The 18,484-nt window shown below is 37.7% G+C and overlaps 1 protein-coding gene across 1 annotated transcript in view; it reads right to left on the bottom strand.

The window, feature by feature from the left end:
* The window catches only part of Nt5c (5' nucleotidase C), a 167,190-nt gene that overhangs the window by 61,840 nt on the left and 86,866 nt on the right, over positions 1-18,484 (bottom strand). Inside the window, exons 9-10 of the mRNA XM_090369349.1 lie at positions 17,026-17,127; positions 4,473-4,557 (exon numbers count right to left, since the gene is read on the bottom strand). Coding sequence (XP_090225475.1) covers positions 4,473-4,557; positions 17,026-17,127 — 187 coding nt within the window. The remainder of the gene's footprint in view (positions 1-4,472; positions 4,558-17,025; positions 17,128-18,484) is intronic.

Genomic DNA, 18,484 nt, shown 5'->3' with positions numbered 1-18,484 from the left:
ATTTGATACAGCATAAGGCAATGTTTTGGGCACTGGAAAGACAAGGCCCACATATTATGATTTTGAAGAAAATATATGAGAATGCTACCTCCTTTATTAGACTAGACAAAGACAGTAGCAAATTTAAAATTGAGAAAGGAGTTCGACAAGGAGACACAATATCTCCGAAGCTGTTTACTGCTGCCCTTGAGGAAGCTTTCAGAAGATTAGACTGGTCGCAGAAAGGAGTCAATGTGAACGGAGAGTACCTAAACCATTTACAATTTGCAGATGACATTGTGGTCATAAGCCAAGATCCCAAAGAATTAGAGGAAAATCTTAATAAGTTATGCACAGTTAGTAAGGATTTTGGACTAAAGATGAATATGGCTAAAACAAAAGTAATGATGAACAAGTATGCTACAGAAAGGGAAATAATGATTGAAGGAGCAGTAATTGAAAAGGTGGAGTCATATACTTATCTGGGACAAGTTATTAGCTGTAATAATGATAAATGGCTGGAAGTCAAGAGAAGAATAAATTTTGGATGGAGAGCATTCAGGAAATATAGTCACATACTGAATAGCTGTTGTTGTTGTTGTTGTTATTTGGTTTTTAGGAGCATTAGCAACTAAGGCCATATTGCTCCGGGATATGCGGTGGTCATTCCCTGAATGACCTTTCCGCATCCTCCGTATTTGGTGGTGACGGGCTCGAACCCCGGTCTAATCAAGAAGCGTGTGCTACGCACTGCTGCTCCTTCCCACCTGGCTACGGAGGCGCCCTACTGAATAGCAATATCCCAGTTTGTCTGAAACGTAAAATAATGAACCAATGTATACTCCCCACCATGACTTATGGAAGTGAAACTTGTGCACTCACCAAAAGAATGGAAGAGAAGCTGAGAACTACTAACAGCGAAGAATGGAATGAATTATATTGGGAATCAGACTGTTAGATAAGAAGAGAAACACATGGATTAGGCAGCAAACTCAAGTAAAGGACATTCTTATCAAAACTAAAGAACTAAAATGGTCCTGGGCAGGTCACATAGCTCAAAGACATGATGACAGATGGACTAAGAAAATAACAGAATTGTATCCAAGAGGAGCTAGAAGAAAACCTGGAAGACAAAGGCGGAGATGGATAGATGAAATTCATGAGTTTGTGGGTAGTAAATGGATGGCCAGTGCTGAAAACAGAAGGAACTGGAAAGTTGCTGGAGAGGACTTCATCCTGCAGTGGATTGAAAATGGCTGATGATGAGGATGATGAACTTCCACAATGACAGATGGAAGTTTGTTCCAACAATTAACAACCTGCTGGCTAAAGGCAAATTTCTGCACATCTATTCTACAACTGCCTTTCCTCAATTTGAATTTATGCCCCTGCATGTTCATAATCTGAGCAATAGGAAGAATCCCATCAGAATTCAGTGTAGTCAACCCATTCAATGCCTTATATAGCTAAATCAGATCACCTCGCAGGTGACTAGTCTCCAGCTGCTGCAATTTGCAGAACTTAAGCTTTCTTGCTAAGAGAGCCCCCTCACCAATCCTGTTACCTTTCTCTGTACACGCTCAAGCAACTCTACATCCTTCCTAAAATGAGGCCCCCAAGACCTGTACGCAGTACTCAAGGACTGGCCATTGCCTTATACAAAGGGACAACCACTACATTTTTTCCCTGCTAGCAAAACTCCTGTATGTCAATGGCATGACCTACTCTGGCAGCCTGTACTGCTCAGAAAACTTGATATCTGATTGCACAATCACTCCCAGGTCTTCGTTTCTACCACCCTAAGTGTAATACCACACAGTTAATAAGTTCGTCTGGGGTTACTTCTACCCATATGCAGTACTTTGCATTTGTCAATGTTAAACTTCAGTTGCCACTTCTCAGCCCATCTGCCGAAATTTTCTAGATCCTGTTGCAGTAGTACAACTATTGTAGTTGTCTTCGTCATTGGAATATTTCCTGATTTCTGCCCAAACACGGTCAATCCCTTCATTTGCCATTATTGGATCTGCAGATCGAGATTCTCCACTAATTTTTGCATAAACAATGTTATGTCAGTTTTTAAATCGATCCAGCCAACCGTTGTTACACACAAAAGCATACAAATTGTTTAGCAAATTTTTCCACTTGAGCCTTCAAGAGTGGATCATCTATTGAAAATCCAGCACTTCGTTGTGTGGTGAACCATTGAAGCAATGCTTCATCAATGTTTGTAACCTTGCACTTTCTAAATTTTTTTTTTTCCGGTTATGTTCTTTTCCAATGCCGATATGTAAACATCTTTATTCTTCCACAATGTCGATACACTTGAAGAGGACAAAGAAAACTTTTTACACACTTCAACATTTTTTGTACCACGTTCTAACTCACAAATAATTTAAACTTTCCATGAACTGAGAGACACTTTCTTTTGTTAGTAGACATGTTTCCGAAGGAAGGGTTAATTTCTAACAGATTTTACTTTAAAGTCATAAAGTGATCTGCATACAAAGTTCTTAGAAGTCCTGAAATTCATACATGGTTCTTAGAAATCCCGAAATAAATTTATAGTTTAGTGAATACAAGGCAATCTGTAAATAGGGTAATGCGACAAGCGGAATGGCAATGCATTATTGTATAGCCCCCGTCCCCAAAAGGACGAGATCATAAACAGGCTGCTAATCCGATGCAGGTGGTCATAAAGCTAAGTTGCCCTTTTCATTTTCTTCTATTACAAGAATTGGGTTTATTCGACTACATGAATAATTAAGAATGTTTGCATAGTTACTAAAATTTGTTTGGTATATCCGTGTAGTACGCTCGTTATAACAGTGAGAAATTGAATGGGAATACAAATAAATTAAAATCATTATGGCTTTTTGTTCATTACAGCCATGATCTCGTTATTTCTGTGCTCATTATAACCAAGTTTGACTGTATATGATTATGTTTTTTCTTTTATCTTTAATAAAAATCAATTTTTTTTTTATATTGAAAATAGTTTGATATCACCACTTAAACATACTATGTACAGGAAAAGTTTATATGTACTTAATATGTATGGGCAAAATTTATGGATATAAAGAAAAAATTCAAATTTGGAAAAATGAGGTTAAAAATGAATCACTAACAATGTTTAATTGGTGCTATAATTTAAATCCTAAAGAAGAATTATTGGGATTAGTAGAGTAAATTTAAACATCATCATTATTCTGAAATACTTGATGTAAAAAAATTTCATTGGATTTGAAATCCATTTGCATTATCCCTAGAAATAACAAATTACATTTATCAATGAAAGAAGAGGCATTAGATTCAAGAAACAATCATACCCTTCAAGTACAATTTAAAGAAAGAGTTATCTGAATTTTGTTTAATGGCGAGAAAGGAGTTTCCTTCAATCGGAGAAAAAGCAACTGACACTCTTCTTCTATTTGCTACCACCTATTTGTGTAAACAAAATTTCTTGTTGATAGTGAATATGAAGAATTTGATGGGATCGTCATTAAAAAGTCTGGATCAGGAGTTATGAGTAGTCATTTTCAAATGAATGAATGTTATGTTCACAGAAGCAAGCTCAAGTTTCTCATTAAAAAATTTGAAAAGATTTTATTTTGAAGTTTTATGTGAATTTAGTATTAAATATTTAATATCTTCCATAGTATTTATATTTTACTTTTCTTATCATAATTACATACATAATATAAAGCAAATGTAATGTAATAAAGTTTCTCAAAGTCCTTATAGAGACCCCAAAATGTGCCTCAGTTTATCTCTGTGTGCTGTACAAAAATTATAATTTTCCAAGAGTGCCCTGGTGCAAAAAAAGGTTGGGAAGCACTGATCTAGAGAATAAAGAGCTTTTTTTTTTAATTGAATCTAACTGAACATAATATGCCTAGAGACAGACCCACAGGAAGGTGGATTGATGGAATTAAACAAGCATTAGAGGAAAGAGCCCACATATTACCACATAAAATGCACTGCCCATTATGAGCTGTGGCACTGAAAATCTAGCTGTCCGTAATAATTCGTTGTGCACACAGTCACAATAACTTTGTAACTCTTTTTGACCTTGCCATCTAGAGAATAGATTTTTTTTTTATTAAACACAACATGCCCAGAGGCAGACTCAAAGGAAGGTGATTTTGATGGTATCAAGCAAGAATTAGAGGAAGGAGTGCTTACTCTGGCTAGGACATAAGAGAAAATAAGATAGCATGCTTTAGCAAATGACGGCATTAGCCTTCATTTGCTAAAGCATGCTATCCTATTTTCACTTTAAGCTTTAGTCTTAGTAACATGAAATTGGTACTTTTGGACTATCAAATCCAAAAGTACCAATTCCAACTATCACAGTAATCAGCACCTCCATGTAAAACTTCTCTGGCCACATTACAGTTCTGTTGTATGAAATGAAATAAAAAAAGGCAATAATAAATGAATTCAACATACTGAAAGTTAAGAAATGGTATGAATTATTTTGCCAAACTTACCTCAATATAAATTTTTCCCTTCTGCAATGAGGTAACTCTCTCCCATAGTTGACTTTGTGTTTCCCTGTCATATATCCTAAATGGTCTTAAAATTAACAAAATTTCAGTTTAATGCAGAGAATGGACACTACGATTGGTCTAAAGAAATCCAAAAAAATATTCTGGTAAAATTCAGAATTCACTTAAATTTGCAATATTATCATTCAAACCATTATATGTGTAGAAACAAGAATAATATTTATCACAATTTATATGTTCATATAATCATATTTATATGGATTTGTGGTGCAAAGGTAGTCACAAATCCATAAGTATCATTATGAAAATATAGCATGGGCCACAAAGACTTGTGTTCACCAAGTGGTAGTGATTGTAACTGTCAAAATATATCATTCCATTACGGAAGAGGTTGCTCTAGAACAGAGAGGAAATACCAGTACTCAAACTTTCCATCATGGAAGGCACTTTGCATAATTCTGCAGGTGTTTATGTATCAACATCACTATGGAATTTACTAATCTGCACTGGTATGTGCACTTTGCTATTATAGTGTCCTAGCATAATTAAAGTTGACAGCTAGTAGGCCAGCAGTATTCTTTTGATCAAGGATATTGCTTAATATCATTTTGGATGTAAAAGATCAACACAAAGCTAATATGGGATGATTTCAAGAGCAAGTTTACCCTCTGGTACTGTTCACTGAGGGTAGAACAATGCCAGGACTATGAATGGGCTGTAATGATTGAATTAAATTCTGCATACTACCCACACATAATGCAGATCCCTGGCATTTGGTGTACAAAATTACAACTGACAGGATAAGACCACTGAAAGACATCATGTACGGTACAAATCAGGGGCCATGAGAAACTAATATAATGTGGGAGGAATCAATGTCTGCTATCCTGGATAGTTTAATGAGAGTGCAAACGGATGAGGAGCAGACTCATCATCATGTACATATAATGGACTTAAATAATGATTACATTAATAGGATTGAAGAACCTGGGTTTACCTTGGGTGAACTGGTTGATGCAGTACAATGAATTAAAAATAACAGATGACCAGGAATGGATTTAGTGAAAGGCAAAGCCATCAAATGATTTCATCTCCTCTCTCCCTAATTTTCTTTTGACGGTAAACAATACTTATCTTAGAGATGGCTGTTTCCTATTCCTTTAGAAGGAGATATACTACTGAAGATACTGCAAAAGTCACCATATAAGCCAACAAATGGTTCAGGGTCATATCACTCAATAGTACTTTTGCCAGGGCTGGGAGATGTATATGAAGGGATATTTGCAATTAGAATTACGAATTATACTCACTTAAATCTTAGTATCTAATAAACAATAAATTTAATGAAAGTTTTTTTCATTAAATAATCTTGAAATTTCACAAGATTATTTAATGAAAAAAACTTTCGACCTACAGACCAGTAAGGCTCCTGCAGTTGATGGAATATACCCTATAATCTTAAGGGAGGCGGCAAGCGAGTGCACTGAACCATTGAGGCTAATTGTGCGAGCATCACTAGACTCTGGGGAGATTCCCTTGGATTGGAAAAGTGCAAATGTATCTCCCATACATAAGGGTGGCTCTAAAAGTGAAGTTGGAAATTATCGACCTGTCAGTCTGACTTCAGTAGTAGGGAAAATCATGGAGGCAATGATCAAGGGTGGAATTCAGGATCATTTGGATCAAATTGAAATTCTCAAGGATACTCAGCATGGTTTTGTAAAGGGAAAATCATGTTTAACATTGGTTCGCTATTTCGAAAGGGTCACTCACGAGCTGCATTTAGGGAATAATTTCGACATTGTTTATTTAGATTTCAGCAAAGCTTTTGACTCATTCCCACATGAGCGGTTGCTTTATAAGTTGGAACAGGTTGGAATCACTGGGAAAATCCTTAGATGGATAGAAGGATGGCTTCAGGGCAGGAGGCAGAGGGTTGCGATAAATGGCTATTCCTCAGATTGGGTTGATGTAAGAAGTGGGGTTCCCCAAGGATCAGTATTAGGACCACTGTTGTTTTTAATTTTCATAAACGACATTGATGAAGGGATAGAGGGCGTGATGTCTAAATTTGCAGATGATGTTAAAATTGGTAGAGTAGTTAATGATCACTGTCAAGCTGAGCTTCTTCAGAGAGACCTAGATAGACTTCAGGAATGGTCAGAAAAATGGCAGCTATGGTTTAATCCAACAAAGTGTAAGGTATTACCTGGGAAACAGTAATCCCAAAATAACTTATTCACTTGGTGGAGTTCAACTAAACCCAGTACTGGAGGAAAGGGACTTGGGTCAGACATGAAATTCTCTGAGCATTATAAACAGGTTGCAAGGAAGGCCCATGGTGTCCTATCGATGATCTATCGAACTTTTGCAAGTAGAGATAGGGACGTGATAATCCCATTATATAAGGCTTACGTTAGACCACACTTGGAATACTGTGTTCAAATATGGAGACCGCACCTAAAGAAAGACATCGAGCTTCTTGAAAGGGTGCAAAGACGGGTAACTCGCCTGGTGAGATCGGCAAAAGGGCGTCCTTATGAAGAAAGACTTCGAATATGTGGGCTGCAGAGTTTGGAAACTAGACACCTTAGAGGAGATTTGATTGAGGTGTTTAAGGCTCTGAGAGGCATCAGTAAAATGAATGAGGATGAAATTTTCAAGATTATAAATGATGCTAGAACTAGGGGACATAAATTCAAGTTACGGGGGGGGGGGGAACGTTTAGATTGGACTGCAGGAAGTTTTATTTTAGCAGCGAGTTATAAATTACTGGAATAGGTTGCCTTCATGGGTGGTAGAGGCCGACAGTTTGGGGAAATTCAAAGGTCATCTGGATAGTACTTTTGGGTAAGGGAAGCGCATAGGATGTTAGGTTTAATTTCCTTTTTTTTTTTTTTTTTATTAATTATTATTATTTATTTATTTATTTTTTTTTTTGTTTGTTTTTATCATTGTTTTGTTCGGATTTTTTTTTTTTGGTTGGCACAGCATAAGCCATAGGCTTTCTTGCACCATGCGGCCATTACTAATACTAATATGGATTTACGGGTGCCCAAGGAACAAAGATGCTCTCCATGCAGTACTCATCTTTGTCAAGAATAGTACCCCAGTAAATATGTGCTGGAGGTCTTCATAAACTTAGCTGAGCATTTGATACTATCAACTGGAACAGTGGTCTAATGATGTGTGTATGTGCCCTTCGTGGTACACACTCAAGAAAATCTACATCCTTCCTAAAATGAGGCCTGCAGACCTGTACACAGTAGTCAAGGTGTGGCCTGACAATTGTCTTATAGAAAGGGACAATCACCTCCTTTTCCCTGCTAGCAAAATTCCTATATATCATTGACAAAACTCCATGACCTTCCCTGGCAGCCTGTCTGCACTGCTCAGAAAACTTCATATCTGACTGCACAATTACTCCCAGGTCTTTTTCATTTTCTACCACCTTAAGTGTAGTACCACACAGTTGGTACTTTTCTCTCGGGTTACTTCTACCCATATGCAGTACTTTGTATTTGTCAAAGTTAAACTTCAGTTGCACTTCTTAGCCCATCTGCCCAAATTATCTAGATCCTGTTGCAGTAGCACACTGCCATTACTGTCATTAACAACCCTGCCAACCTTTGTATCATCTGCAAACTTTGACAGTAAGCCTGATATACCTTCATCAATATCATTGATAAATATACAAAACAACAGTGGACCCAACACCGAACCCTGTGGCACTCCACTAATAACATTAGTCCACGAAGAGCAGCACCCATTGATTACCATTGATTAGTAAGAACAGGTGCATGTATACTTGCATGTACACCAATGCTAGGAGTATAGTAAACATATTTGATGAATTTGAAGTGCTGGTTAAGACATTTAAGGCAGATATTGTTGGGATATCAGAGACATGGTGCCACTCAGATATAAGGGATGCAGAATTGGAATTTGGGGAGTACAATGTATACAGAAAGACAGACAGGATAGGAAGGGAGAAGGGTTAGGCTATTAGTTAAGAAACACATAAAATCTAAGGAAGTGCATATAGGTGACATACATGGACAGTGCAATGTTGAGCCAGTTTGGTGTGACATAAGCACTGGGAAAGCAAAAATGAGGGTAGGAGTTTGTTATAGGCCTAATGACTCTCATGAGTACAATGAACAATTATACAGAGAAATAGAGTGGGTCAGTAAATCAGTGTCTTATAACTGGGGATTTTAACTTCCCAGATATAGACTGGAACTTGCGTCTCCACTCGCAAGTGGAGCCGCAAGTTCCAGTTTGTCACTTGCACACTATCAAGGCTTTTGTGGATTTATTGGATGATTGTTTTTTACAGAAGCATGTTAAGAGGGAGTAACACTCTTGATCTGATTATCAGCAGTGATTATTCATGCATTAAGAATTTACAGATAAAGCAACCACTAGGTAGCAGTGATCACAGTGTACTGATGTGGGATTTACTTTTTTTTTTTTTTTTATGCAAACTCCAAACACGAGAGGCATTAGAACCTATAGTACTTAGTACCGTGCTTGGGTTGGAGGTTGAGAAGACGAAAGAAGATATTTGTTAACATTGGACTTGAACTTCTGTAGACTGTAATTTTCAGGAAATACTTATGACGGAAGGTTGTTCCAGAAAATGGCAGTTGAATGAATAAATGAGGAAGATGAAAAGTTGGTTCTGTGAGTTTGAAGTTGAACAGTAAATGGATGCTGGCTGGTGGCAGGACGTGTTCGGACTGTTTTGAAAGAGAGAGCGGGAATTATAGAAGCCAATTCAGAAGAACGGTGCCCATGGAAGTATCTGTAAAAGAGGCATGCAGCAAAAACAGTACGTCTATAGGACAGCGAGTGGAGAGACTCTGTTACAGATGAATCATTAATTAACCTAACTGCCCTCTTCTGAACGGAATCAAGAAGCCTGAGGGATGTTTTGGGGGCACCACCCCAGATGTGGGAACAATATTCCATTGTAGAGCGGATTTGCAATTTGTACAGAGCGACCAGATGTTTGGAAGAAAAGTAACGCCGAGAGTGAAAGAGAAAACCAAGTTTTTTCGATGCAGAGGAAGCAATATTTGTAATGTGTTTGTGCCAAGAGAGAGATTAGAAGTCAGGGTAATCCCCAAAAGAGATATATCATTTTGCCTAGAAATGGGAGTGTCACTAAAGATAAGCATAGGAGCAGAAGAATCCTTTTTGCGAGATATAAGACAAGACTGAGTTTTAGAAGAGTTGAAATCAACTAAGTTGTCTTTGCCCACTGGAGAATTACCTGGAGATCGGCATTTAAGGAACTGGTAGCTGATTTTTGAGAAGTTGAAGCTGATTGAGTAGGACAAGGTTTCTCAAAATGGAAAGTGGAATGCAATGTGCTATCATCGACAAAACTATGGATACGATTTCCAGTCAATGGAAGAAGGTCATTAATATACAAGGGGAAAAGAACTGAACCTTGGGGACACCGGCATTAGTGGAGAAGTTAGTAGACAGAGAGCCATATACCATCACTCTCAGTGAGCAATCCGAGAGAAAACTGGATAACCAATTACAAAAAACAGTTGGCAAACCATAAGATGGAAGCTTGTTTAGAAGACCTTTATGCCAAACACGATCGAAAACCTTTGAAATGTCAAGAGCAACTGCTTTTGTTTCACCAAACTTTTCCATTGAATTAGTCCATAAATGGGTAACATAAGCAGAATATCACCAGTGGATTGACACTAACGGAATCCATACTGGTGATCATTGATCAGACAGAAGGTTTCTAGGTAGTTTAAGAGTTGGTGGTTAATTGATTTCTCCATTATTTTAGAAAGAGTAGAAGTAATTGCAATGGGACGATAATTGGATGGGAGAGATTTGTCCCCCTTTTTAAGAACTGGCTGGATATGAGCAAATTTCCAAGCAGAAGGAAAAACACCTTTCGAATAAGAAAGTGAAAAAAGGCGGCAAAGTACAGGAGTAAGTTTAGGAGCACAGGTTTTGAGAACAAGTGGAGAAATACCATCGGGACCTGGAGCTTTCGTAGCATCAAGATTCGTCAAAATCCTTCTGACATCCTTTTGACGGAAGACCACAGGCGTCATTGAATCGAGTGTGTTGGGAATGGTGGGAGGTGTTTTATCAAGATCATTAATACATGAGTTGGAAGGAAAATGGGATGCTAGCAGGTCAGCTTTATCCTTGGCTGAAGTGACAACAGAACCATCTGCTTTGGACAGAGGTAAGAGCAGAAATGGGCAAAGGTGGTGGCCAATAGCTTTGGCAAGAGACCAGAATGTTCAGCTACCATTAGGGCAAGATGCAGTTTTCTATTCTTAGCCTGATCAAACTCTAGTTTGGACTAATTAAAAACTGCTTTACAATTGTTGCGAACTTTGGTGTAGGCAGAAAATGAAACTGAAGAATTAGAAACAAGCCAATTACGACATGCAACATTCTTCTCTTGAACAGCCTTAGTACATTTATTGGAAAACCAAGATTTACATAAAGGATGAGATTTTAAAGTGGAGTGTGGGATAAAGGATTCCATTCATGCAAGAATAATTTCACTGACATGATCTGAGCAAACGTTGACATCACAAGTTTTGAAACAGTAGTCCGACCAAGGAAAAGAAAAGAAATCTAGCAGGTCATCACATTTTGCATTCTTGTAATGCCAAACGATACGAGGTTGGGAATAGCCATGAGATAAAGGCTCCATTGGAGAAGAGACAATCACCAAGTTGTGATCTGAGGTGCCTAAAGGACTTCTCACTTAGACCGTGTACTTAGAAGGGTTGTTTGTGAGAAAAAGAACAAGCGTGTTGGCTGTATGGTTAGGACTGTCCGGTATTCTTGTAGGTAAATGAACAATCTGTGCAAGGCCATTGGTAATTGCAAAAGCCTCAGCATCTCGACCAGCTGAGTTAGTGTGACTAGAAAACGGAAGCCAGCTGGAGTTGTGAACATTAAAATCAACAAGGAAAATTACCTCACTGTTAGGAAAGTTGGACTGGAGAAAGTCAAGTTGCAAAGAGAGGAAGTCAAAGGGCTCCAAGTGATTAGGGGAATTGCGGGAATGGTAGAGACAGATGAATTTGGCACAAACAGGTAGAGAGATTTTAAGCCAGAGAAGATCGAAAAGGGATTCCGAATTACCAAGTCTCTGACAGGGAATATCAGAAGGGACATATACACAAATACCACCTTTGAGGCGAAAGAAATCATATAGTGAATAATTTGGGCAACTGAGATGAGCAGTAGTTGAATGAACCAATAACTGAGATTCTGTCAGAAAAAGTACATGGGGTTTGGCAGACTGCAAGTGGAAATGGACATCTTTGAGATTAGAGTTGAGACCACGTATATTTGTGAAATGAATTAGGAGGTTTAGATCTTTTCGCAGATAAGCTTACTCTATTAGTTTGACAATTCATAGCGTATTCAATAGTAAGAAAAAGTGGGTGGGACATGCTATATGAAGTAATGAAATTTTTGGGTACTCATGGTAAGAATATATCCAGATCCTTGACATAACATAGCCTCGAGAATGCCCCCCGCATACACACTACTCAGACTCTCTCCAGTCACTGGCAGAGTAGAGGTAACAAGATTATACACTAGCTGATCCAGAAGCCTCCTAAAGAGTTACTAATAGGTTCAGTCTGGTGTACTAACTAGCAGCTGTCCTGCGAACACTGGTTTAGAGCTGTACCCTTGAAATGTAAGGAAGATTGGATCTCGCCACGATGTTCATCATAACCTCAAAAGTCATCAATCATACTGCATGATGGAAGAGATGGGGAAGGGTTGAAGCTTAAATATGTAACTACCATCCGGGGTAACGGGAAGAGTTTTTGCTTTCGTAGAGTGGTCTCAGACATTTTTTAGGTTCTATACAGTGGGACCAACTAATGATGTTACCAACAGCAAATTCTAAATGAGAAGCGTTCCAGGAAGTAATCTTGGAAGCTACTAGGCTTTTTGTTCCAATTGAGGAATACTGCTCTAGGTTCAGGCCCAAATGGATGTCAGATGAACTAATGAGACTCGTTGCAGAGAAGAAAGCATGGGATGCACATAAATTGTTAGGTGTCACAGAAGCCTATGGTAGATATAAGCTAGTCTGTAATCAAGTCACAGAGGAGGTTAGACAAGAAAAGGTAGATTATGAAAAGTCTTTGGCAAAGAAAAACAGCAGATTGGTCCACTTGATATCAATGGTTTGACTGTAGCATTAGCATAGGCATACAATGCAAGAAAGCAAGCTAATGCAGCATCAGCCAAAATACCTAAAAAAAAAAAAAAAACCTTCCCATTTCACCCCTCCATTCGTCCCAAATGCCTGTCCAGCTCAGCTTTAAATTTAGGCTATTAACTTCCATAACAAAAGATGAAAGTCTGTTCCACCAATCAACTACCTGCTGGCTAAAGGGGAATTTCTGCACGTTTATTCTACAACTGTCTTTCCTCAATTTGAATCTGTGCCCCCTCAGGTTCTTAATCTGAGCTAGAGGAAGCATCCCATCAGCATTCAGCTTTCTTAACCCATTCAAGGCCTTAATACACCTCAATCAGATCATCTCACAGGTGCCTAGTCTTCGGGCGCTGCAAATTGCAGAACTTAGGCCTTTCTGGGTAAGAGCACCCCTTTGTTCCCCTCACCAATCTTGTTGGCCCTTCTTTGTACTTGTTCTAGCAACTCTATGTCCTTCCTAAAATGAGGCCTCCAGACCTGTACATAGTACTCTAGGTGTAGCCTGACCACTGCCTTGTATAACAGGATAATCACCTTCCTATCCCTGTTAGCAAAATTCCTATATATCATTGATAAGACTCCATGACCTGCACAGGCAGTCCCTCTGCATTGCTCAGCAAACTTCATACTTGACTGTACAATTACCCCCAGGTCTTTTTCATTTTCCACTTCATTGAGTCATTTGTCAATGTTAAACTTCAGTTGCCACTTTTCAGCTCATTTTCCCAACTTATTTAGATCCAGTTGGAGTAGCATACTGTCTTTACTGTCATTAACAACCAAGCCAACCTTTGTATCATCTGCAAACTTGGACATTAAATCTGATATACCTTCATCAATATCATTGATAAATATACAAAACAATGGGCCCAGCACCGAACTCTGGGGGACTCCACTAATAACATTAGTTCATGTAGAGCAGTATCCATTTATTACCACACTCTGCCATCTCACCCTCAACCATCCCTTTATCCATTGCAGCAACTTGCCCTTAATGCCATACGGATCAAATTTGTACAGCAGTCTTCCATGTGCAACAGTATCAAAAGCTTTCCTGAAATCTAAGTATATGATATCAAAATTATTTTTTGCATCCAGTTCCTTTGTGCCAACATTGTAGTATCCAATCAGATTGGTCAGACAAGACTTTCCCTTCACAAACCCATGCTGTGTTAGCATTAGCATATAAGCATTAGCTGAGGCATATGATGCAAGAAAGCAAGCTTAAATATGCAGCAGACTACAACACACCCATTAAAAAAATGTTTTTGGTTTGCTTTTCATATCAAGGTACTGGATTTCTTGTATTCTTTTTTCCTATAGATGGAGTGATCTGCAGACCAAAAGATTGTGAAGAATATGATGAGAGTCTTTAGATGCAGATGGAATGAACAAGCAAGCATGAATCTCGTATTATGGGTAACTTTAATCTGATTGGAATAAGCGAGAGGGAAACTTTTTCATAAATAATCATGTAGTTTATTTAAAAAATGTTTTTAAATAAACTAGATGATCATTATTTGTACCAGCATGTTAGAGAAAGTAGTAGGGGTGAGAATATTCTTGACCTCATCATTACTAACGAATCAGATGACATCACAGGGCTCAAAGTACAAAAACCATTGTCTGAAACCAAAGATGTTGCAGTAATTAAAGGTAAAAGCACAGGTTATAACTTCAGAAAAGAGGACTTGGACAGTTTAAGGTGCTATATGGCATCTGTGAACTGGGCAGATTGTCGAGGGGTGGTGAATACATTTGAATTAAGGAATACTTTTAAAGCAAAAATCATAGACGCCATGAACACATATATACCTTTTAGAAAATACTAAAGGAGGACAATGCCAAAATGGATGACTGTGGAGCTAGCTGGCCAAATAGAGCAGAAACAGATAGCATGACACAGTTACAGAACAATGAAAAGTACTGAAGCCTACAGCAGGTACCAGGTGATTGGTAATAGTACCAAAATAAGGTCAGGGGGCAAAGGCTGCATATGAGAAAGCATTGACTAAGGGAACAAAGAATGGGGATAAGGAATTTTTCATGTATGTGAATACAAGGGAAAAAAAAGTGAATCAGATTGGACCCTTGTGCACTGGATGTGGGAAAGCCTTAAAGAACCCAGCTGATGTTGTGGATGAATTGAAGATACTTTGCATCTTTCTTTACTGATGAAAGACCCTTCATGCTGAGAAGAGGCTCTGCGAGTGAGGCTGAGCCATATGAAATTAGTGATGTTGTAATTACAGCTTGTTTATTAGAAAACATTTTGGGCATAAAAGCAAGTAAGGTACCCAGGGTTGATGGCATATACCCTGCAGTTTTGAGGGAGAGCATGAGGGAGTTTATTGAACCATTGAGGTTAATTATGAGGGCATCTTTGGATTGGGGAAGTGCCAATGTATTGCCAATACACAAAAGAGGCTCTAAGAGTGAAGTTAGTAACTACAGACCGGTTAGTCTGACTTCAGTGGTAGGAAAATTCTTAGAGGCAGTGATTAAGAGTGCAATTCATAGACATTTAGATAGATATGGCATTCTGAAGGACACACACAACATGGCTTTGTTAAAGGTAAATCATGCTTAACTAACTTAGTAGGCTATTTTGACACAGTTACTCATGAGCTGGATTTAGCAAATAATTTTGACATAGTTTATTTGGATTTTAGAAAAGGATTTGACTCGATCCCTCATGATAGGTTACTGTATAAGCTTGAACAGGTTGGGATTAATGAATATTCTTCAGATTGGTGTAATATCAGGAGTGGGGTATCTCAAGGACTATTGTTGTTTCTCACTTTCATCAATGACGAAGGGATAGAAGGCATGATGTCAAAATTTGCAGATGACTTACAGATTAGCAGCGTCATTAATGATCACAGCCAAGCAGCACTCGTTCAGGATGACTTGAGCAGACTTCAAAGATGTTCAGAGAAGTGATAGTTATGTTTAAATTCTGCTAAATGCATGGTCTTACACTTCGGGAATAGCAACCCACAAATAAATTATTCACTTGATGGGGTTGAATTAAAAACGGTGGAGGAAAAAAAGGGATCTGGAAGTTATAATATGGACAGATATGAAGTTTTCTGAGCAGTGTTAACAGGCAGCCAGGAAAGCCATAGTGCTCTCTCAATGATTTATTGAATACTATCCTGTAGAGACAGGGAGGTCACAATCCCACTGTATAAGGCAATTGTAAGACCACATTTGGAATACTGTGTTCAAGTATGGAGACCTCATCTGAAAAAAGACACTGGGTTTTTGGAAAGGGTCCAAAGATGAGCAACTTGAATGGTGAAACTGGCAGAAGGACAACCATATGGTGAAAGACTCCGATTATTTTGGCTACAGAGCTTGGCGACCAGGCACCTTGGAGGTGACCTGATTGAGGTTTACAAGGTTCTGAGAGAGATTAGTAAAATGAATGAAGGTGGAATTCTCACTTGTTCCAGCCATCTGAGGTTTACAGATGGCTGGAACAAGTTGCTCTCACGGGTAGTTGAGGCTGACAGTTTGAATAAATTCAAAGGTAAACTGGATACTCGCCTGTGTGAGGAGGGAAGCATATAATTTGTGTTTTCTTATCTACTTGTTTTTTTTTTTTTTGCCAGTGCATCAAAAGCCTGTGGCTTCTTTGTACTGTATGGCAAATACTATTACTATAAATACATACCGATTTTAGCTACAACAGCATTGTCTGAAATTAATAGGCCAGATACAACTGGAAATGCCACTTTTCAGCAGAAACACACTTCACTTCCTACTATTCATCCAAAAAGTACATTTTTAGAGGAAGTATATAAAATGTTTTGAAACCTTACTGACCTTAATCCTATCAAAAATCTATCGGCCATTAGTAAGGACAAACTCAAAAATGGACTGTGCAATGAAAAAAACTGATTAATTCCACATCAAAATGAATGAACATGGTTATAAAGGTCAAAGGAGGTCATATTACATATTAAAAACTATATTTCTTTGGTTGTTGTACTTGAATTAAGAAATATCTTTTTGAAAAATATCTCTGTTCACATTAATTTGCACAAAACTGTAATTATTAAATTTCAAAGTGCCAAAATTTCTTCATAATCAAACTGAATGCATACACATTCACTTACCTACCTATCCACACAAATTTATTTTATCTATTTCTTTTTTTTTTTTTATTTGGGTGGGGGGGGGTTTCACTGTAGCCTGCTTGTAAAATTTCAAAATGTCTAGAATCAATTTTTACCAGAATAATATACTTATGATAATAATTTCTTTGCAGTATATGAAACTTACCTGCTCTGATCTGTAAAAAACTTTGGCTTTCTTGCTTGAGCAACTACAACTTCAAAAAGATCCATCCATTCTGGTCCAATCATATATTTCATTCCAATATCTCTATGGAAAAAAATTAATGAAGCTATTAATAAATTTAATGAAGCAGTTAAATGAAATAACATAACGTAACACTGCCATTTCATTTACATTACAGTCTAAAAAAAAAGCACGAACTTTAAAAAATTTCATGCTTTTTTAAAGTTATTTCTGGAAAGATAATACAGCTTTTATTATATAAAAATTTTGTTTCCTGCTTCTCTCTTACCAGTGATTCATATTACAACTATTTTTCCAAGTTTTTAGGGTGGAGCCTACCCATCCTAGGATGAGGTGGCTTAATGCCATTTTGTCTACTAATCTCTCATGATGGGGTATCTTTCAATGTGAAGGATATCCATTCTGTTACAAAAAAAAAAAAAAAAAAAAATGCAAAGAAAAAAATAATAAATAAAATAATAAAAGTAAAAAGTTTTTTTTTGCTAAAACTAGCTTTAGTTTGTAAACTTAATATACAAAAAGACATAAGATATTCAAAGTTCTCAGCATGATTTAATTTCTATAAAATGGGTGAACATGCAAACCATTAAATAACATTCCTTTCAGAGCAGTGTTCTAGAGCAACAGAACGTTTTGATTATTTACAGTTTTGTAACTACAAAACTGTAAATAATCCAGGAAGCCATTTTGTACCACTATCTGTGATGTTTTCATCACAACAGCTTGCAGCTTTCATCAGCACTTTTTAAATTATAATCTCTCAGCAACTGTTTTATTCTCAGGTAAAGCAAACAATCAAATGGTGCAGGAGTAAGTAAAGCAGATACTGATTAGGCTTTAATGCCATGTCTTTCATGTTCAATAAGGTACTATTTAACTAAACTGGATCTGAGTGCATGTGCATTGTTATGCAATAAAATCCAGTCAACATAAATTGATTTTTTTTTCCTGGTTACATCTCTCTCTCTCTGTCAGATGACAAAACATTTCAGTGTGCAGTGGAATGTGTTGTAATTTTTTTTATTCATAGCTCAGCCTTCTAGTGTGAATTCAAAGTTCAAAATACCTTTATGGTAAGAACACTTCCAATACCTGCCTTTGCTCTGTCTGTTCAGAATTTCCTGCTTTGATGTCAATGATTTCCACTATGATGTTGTTTGGTTTGCAGATTGTACAAGAAACACCAGCTCTACATCTGTTGTTATTTTGGTTTTTAGGAGCATTAGCAACTAAGGCCATATTGCTCCGGGAACATGCGGTGGTCATTCCCTGACCTTTCCGCATCCTCCGTATTTGGTGGTGACGGGCTCGAACCCCGGTCTAATCAAGAAGCGTGTGCTACGCACTGCTGCTCCTTCCCACCTGGCTACGGAGGCGCCCTCTACATCTGTAATCAAGTTCTCAAAAACCATCAGTTTGG

The sequence above is a fragment of the Mastigoproctus giganteus genome, chromosome 1, assembly GCF_048544385.1.
Source record: "Mastigoproctus giganteus isolate SK-2022 chromosome 1, ASM4854438v1, whole genome shotgun sequence".
NCBI lineage: Eukaryota > Metazoa > Arthropoda > Arachnida > Uropygi > Thelyphonidae > Mastigoproctus > Mastigoproctus giganteus.
This window is presented reverse-complemented; position numbering and strand designations above follow the sequence as displayed.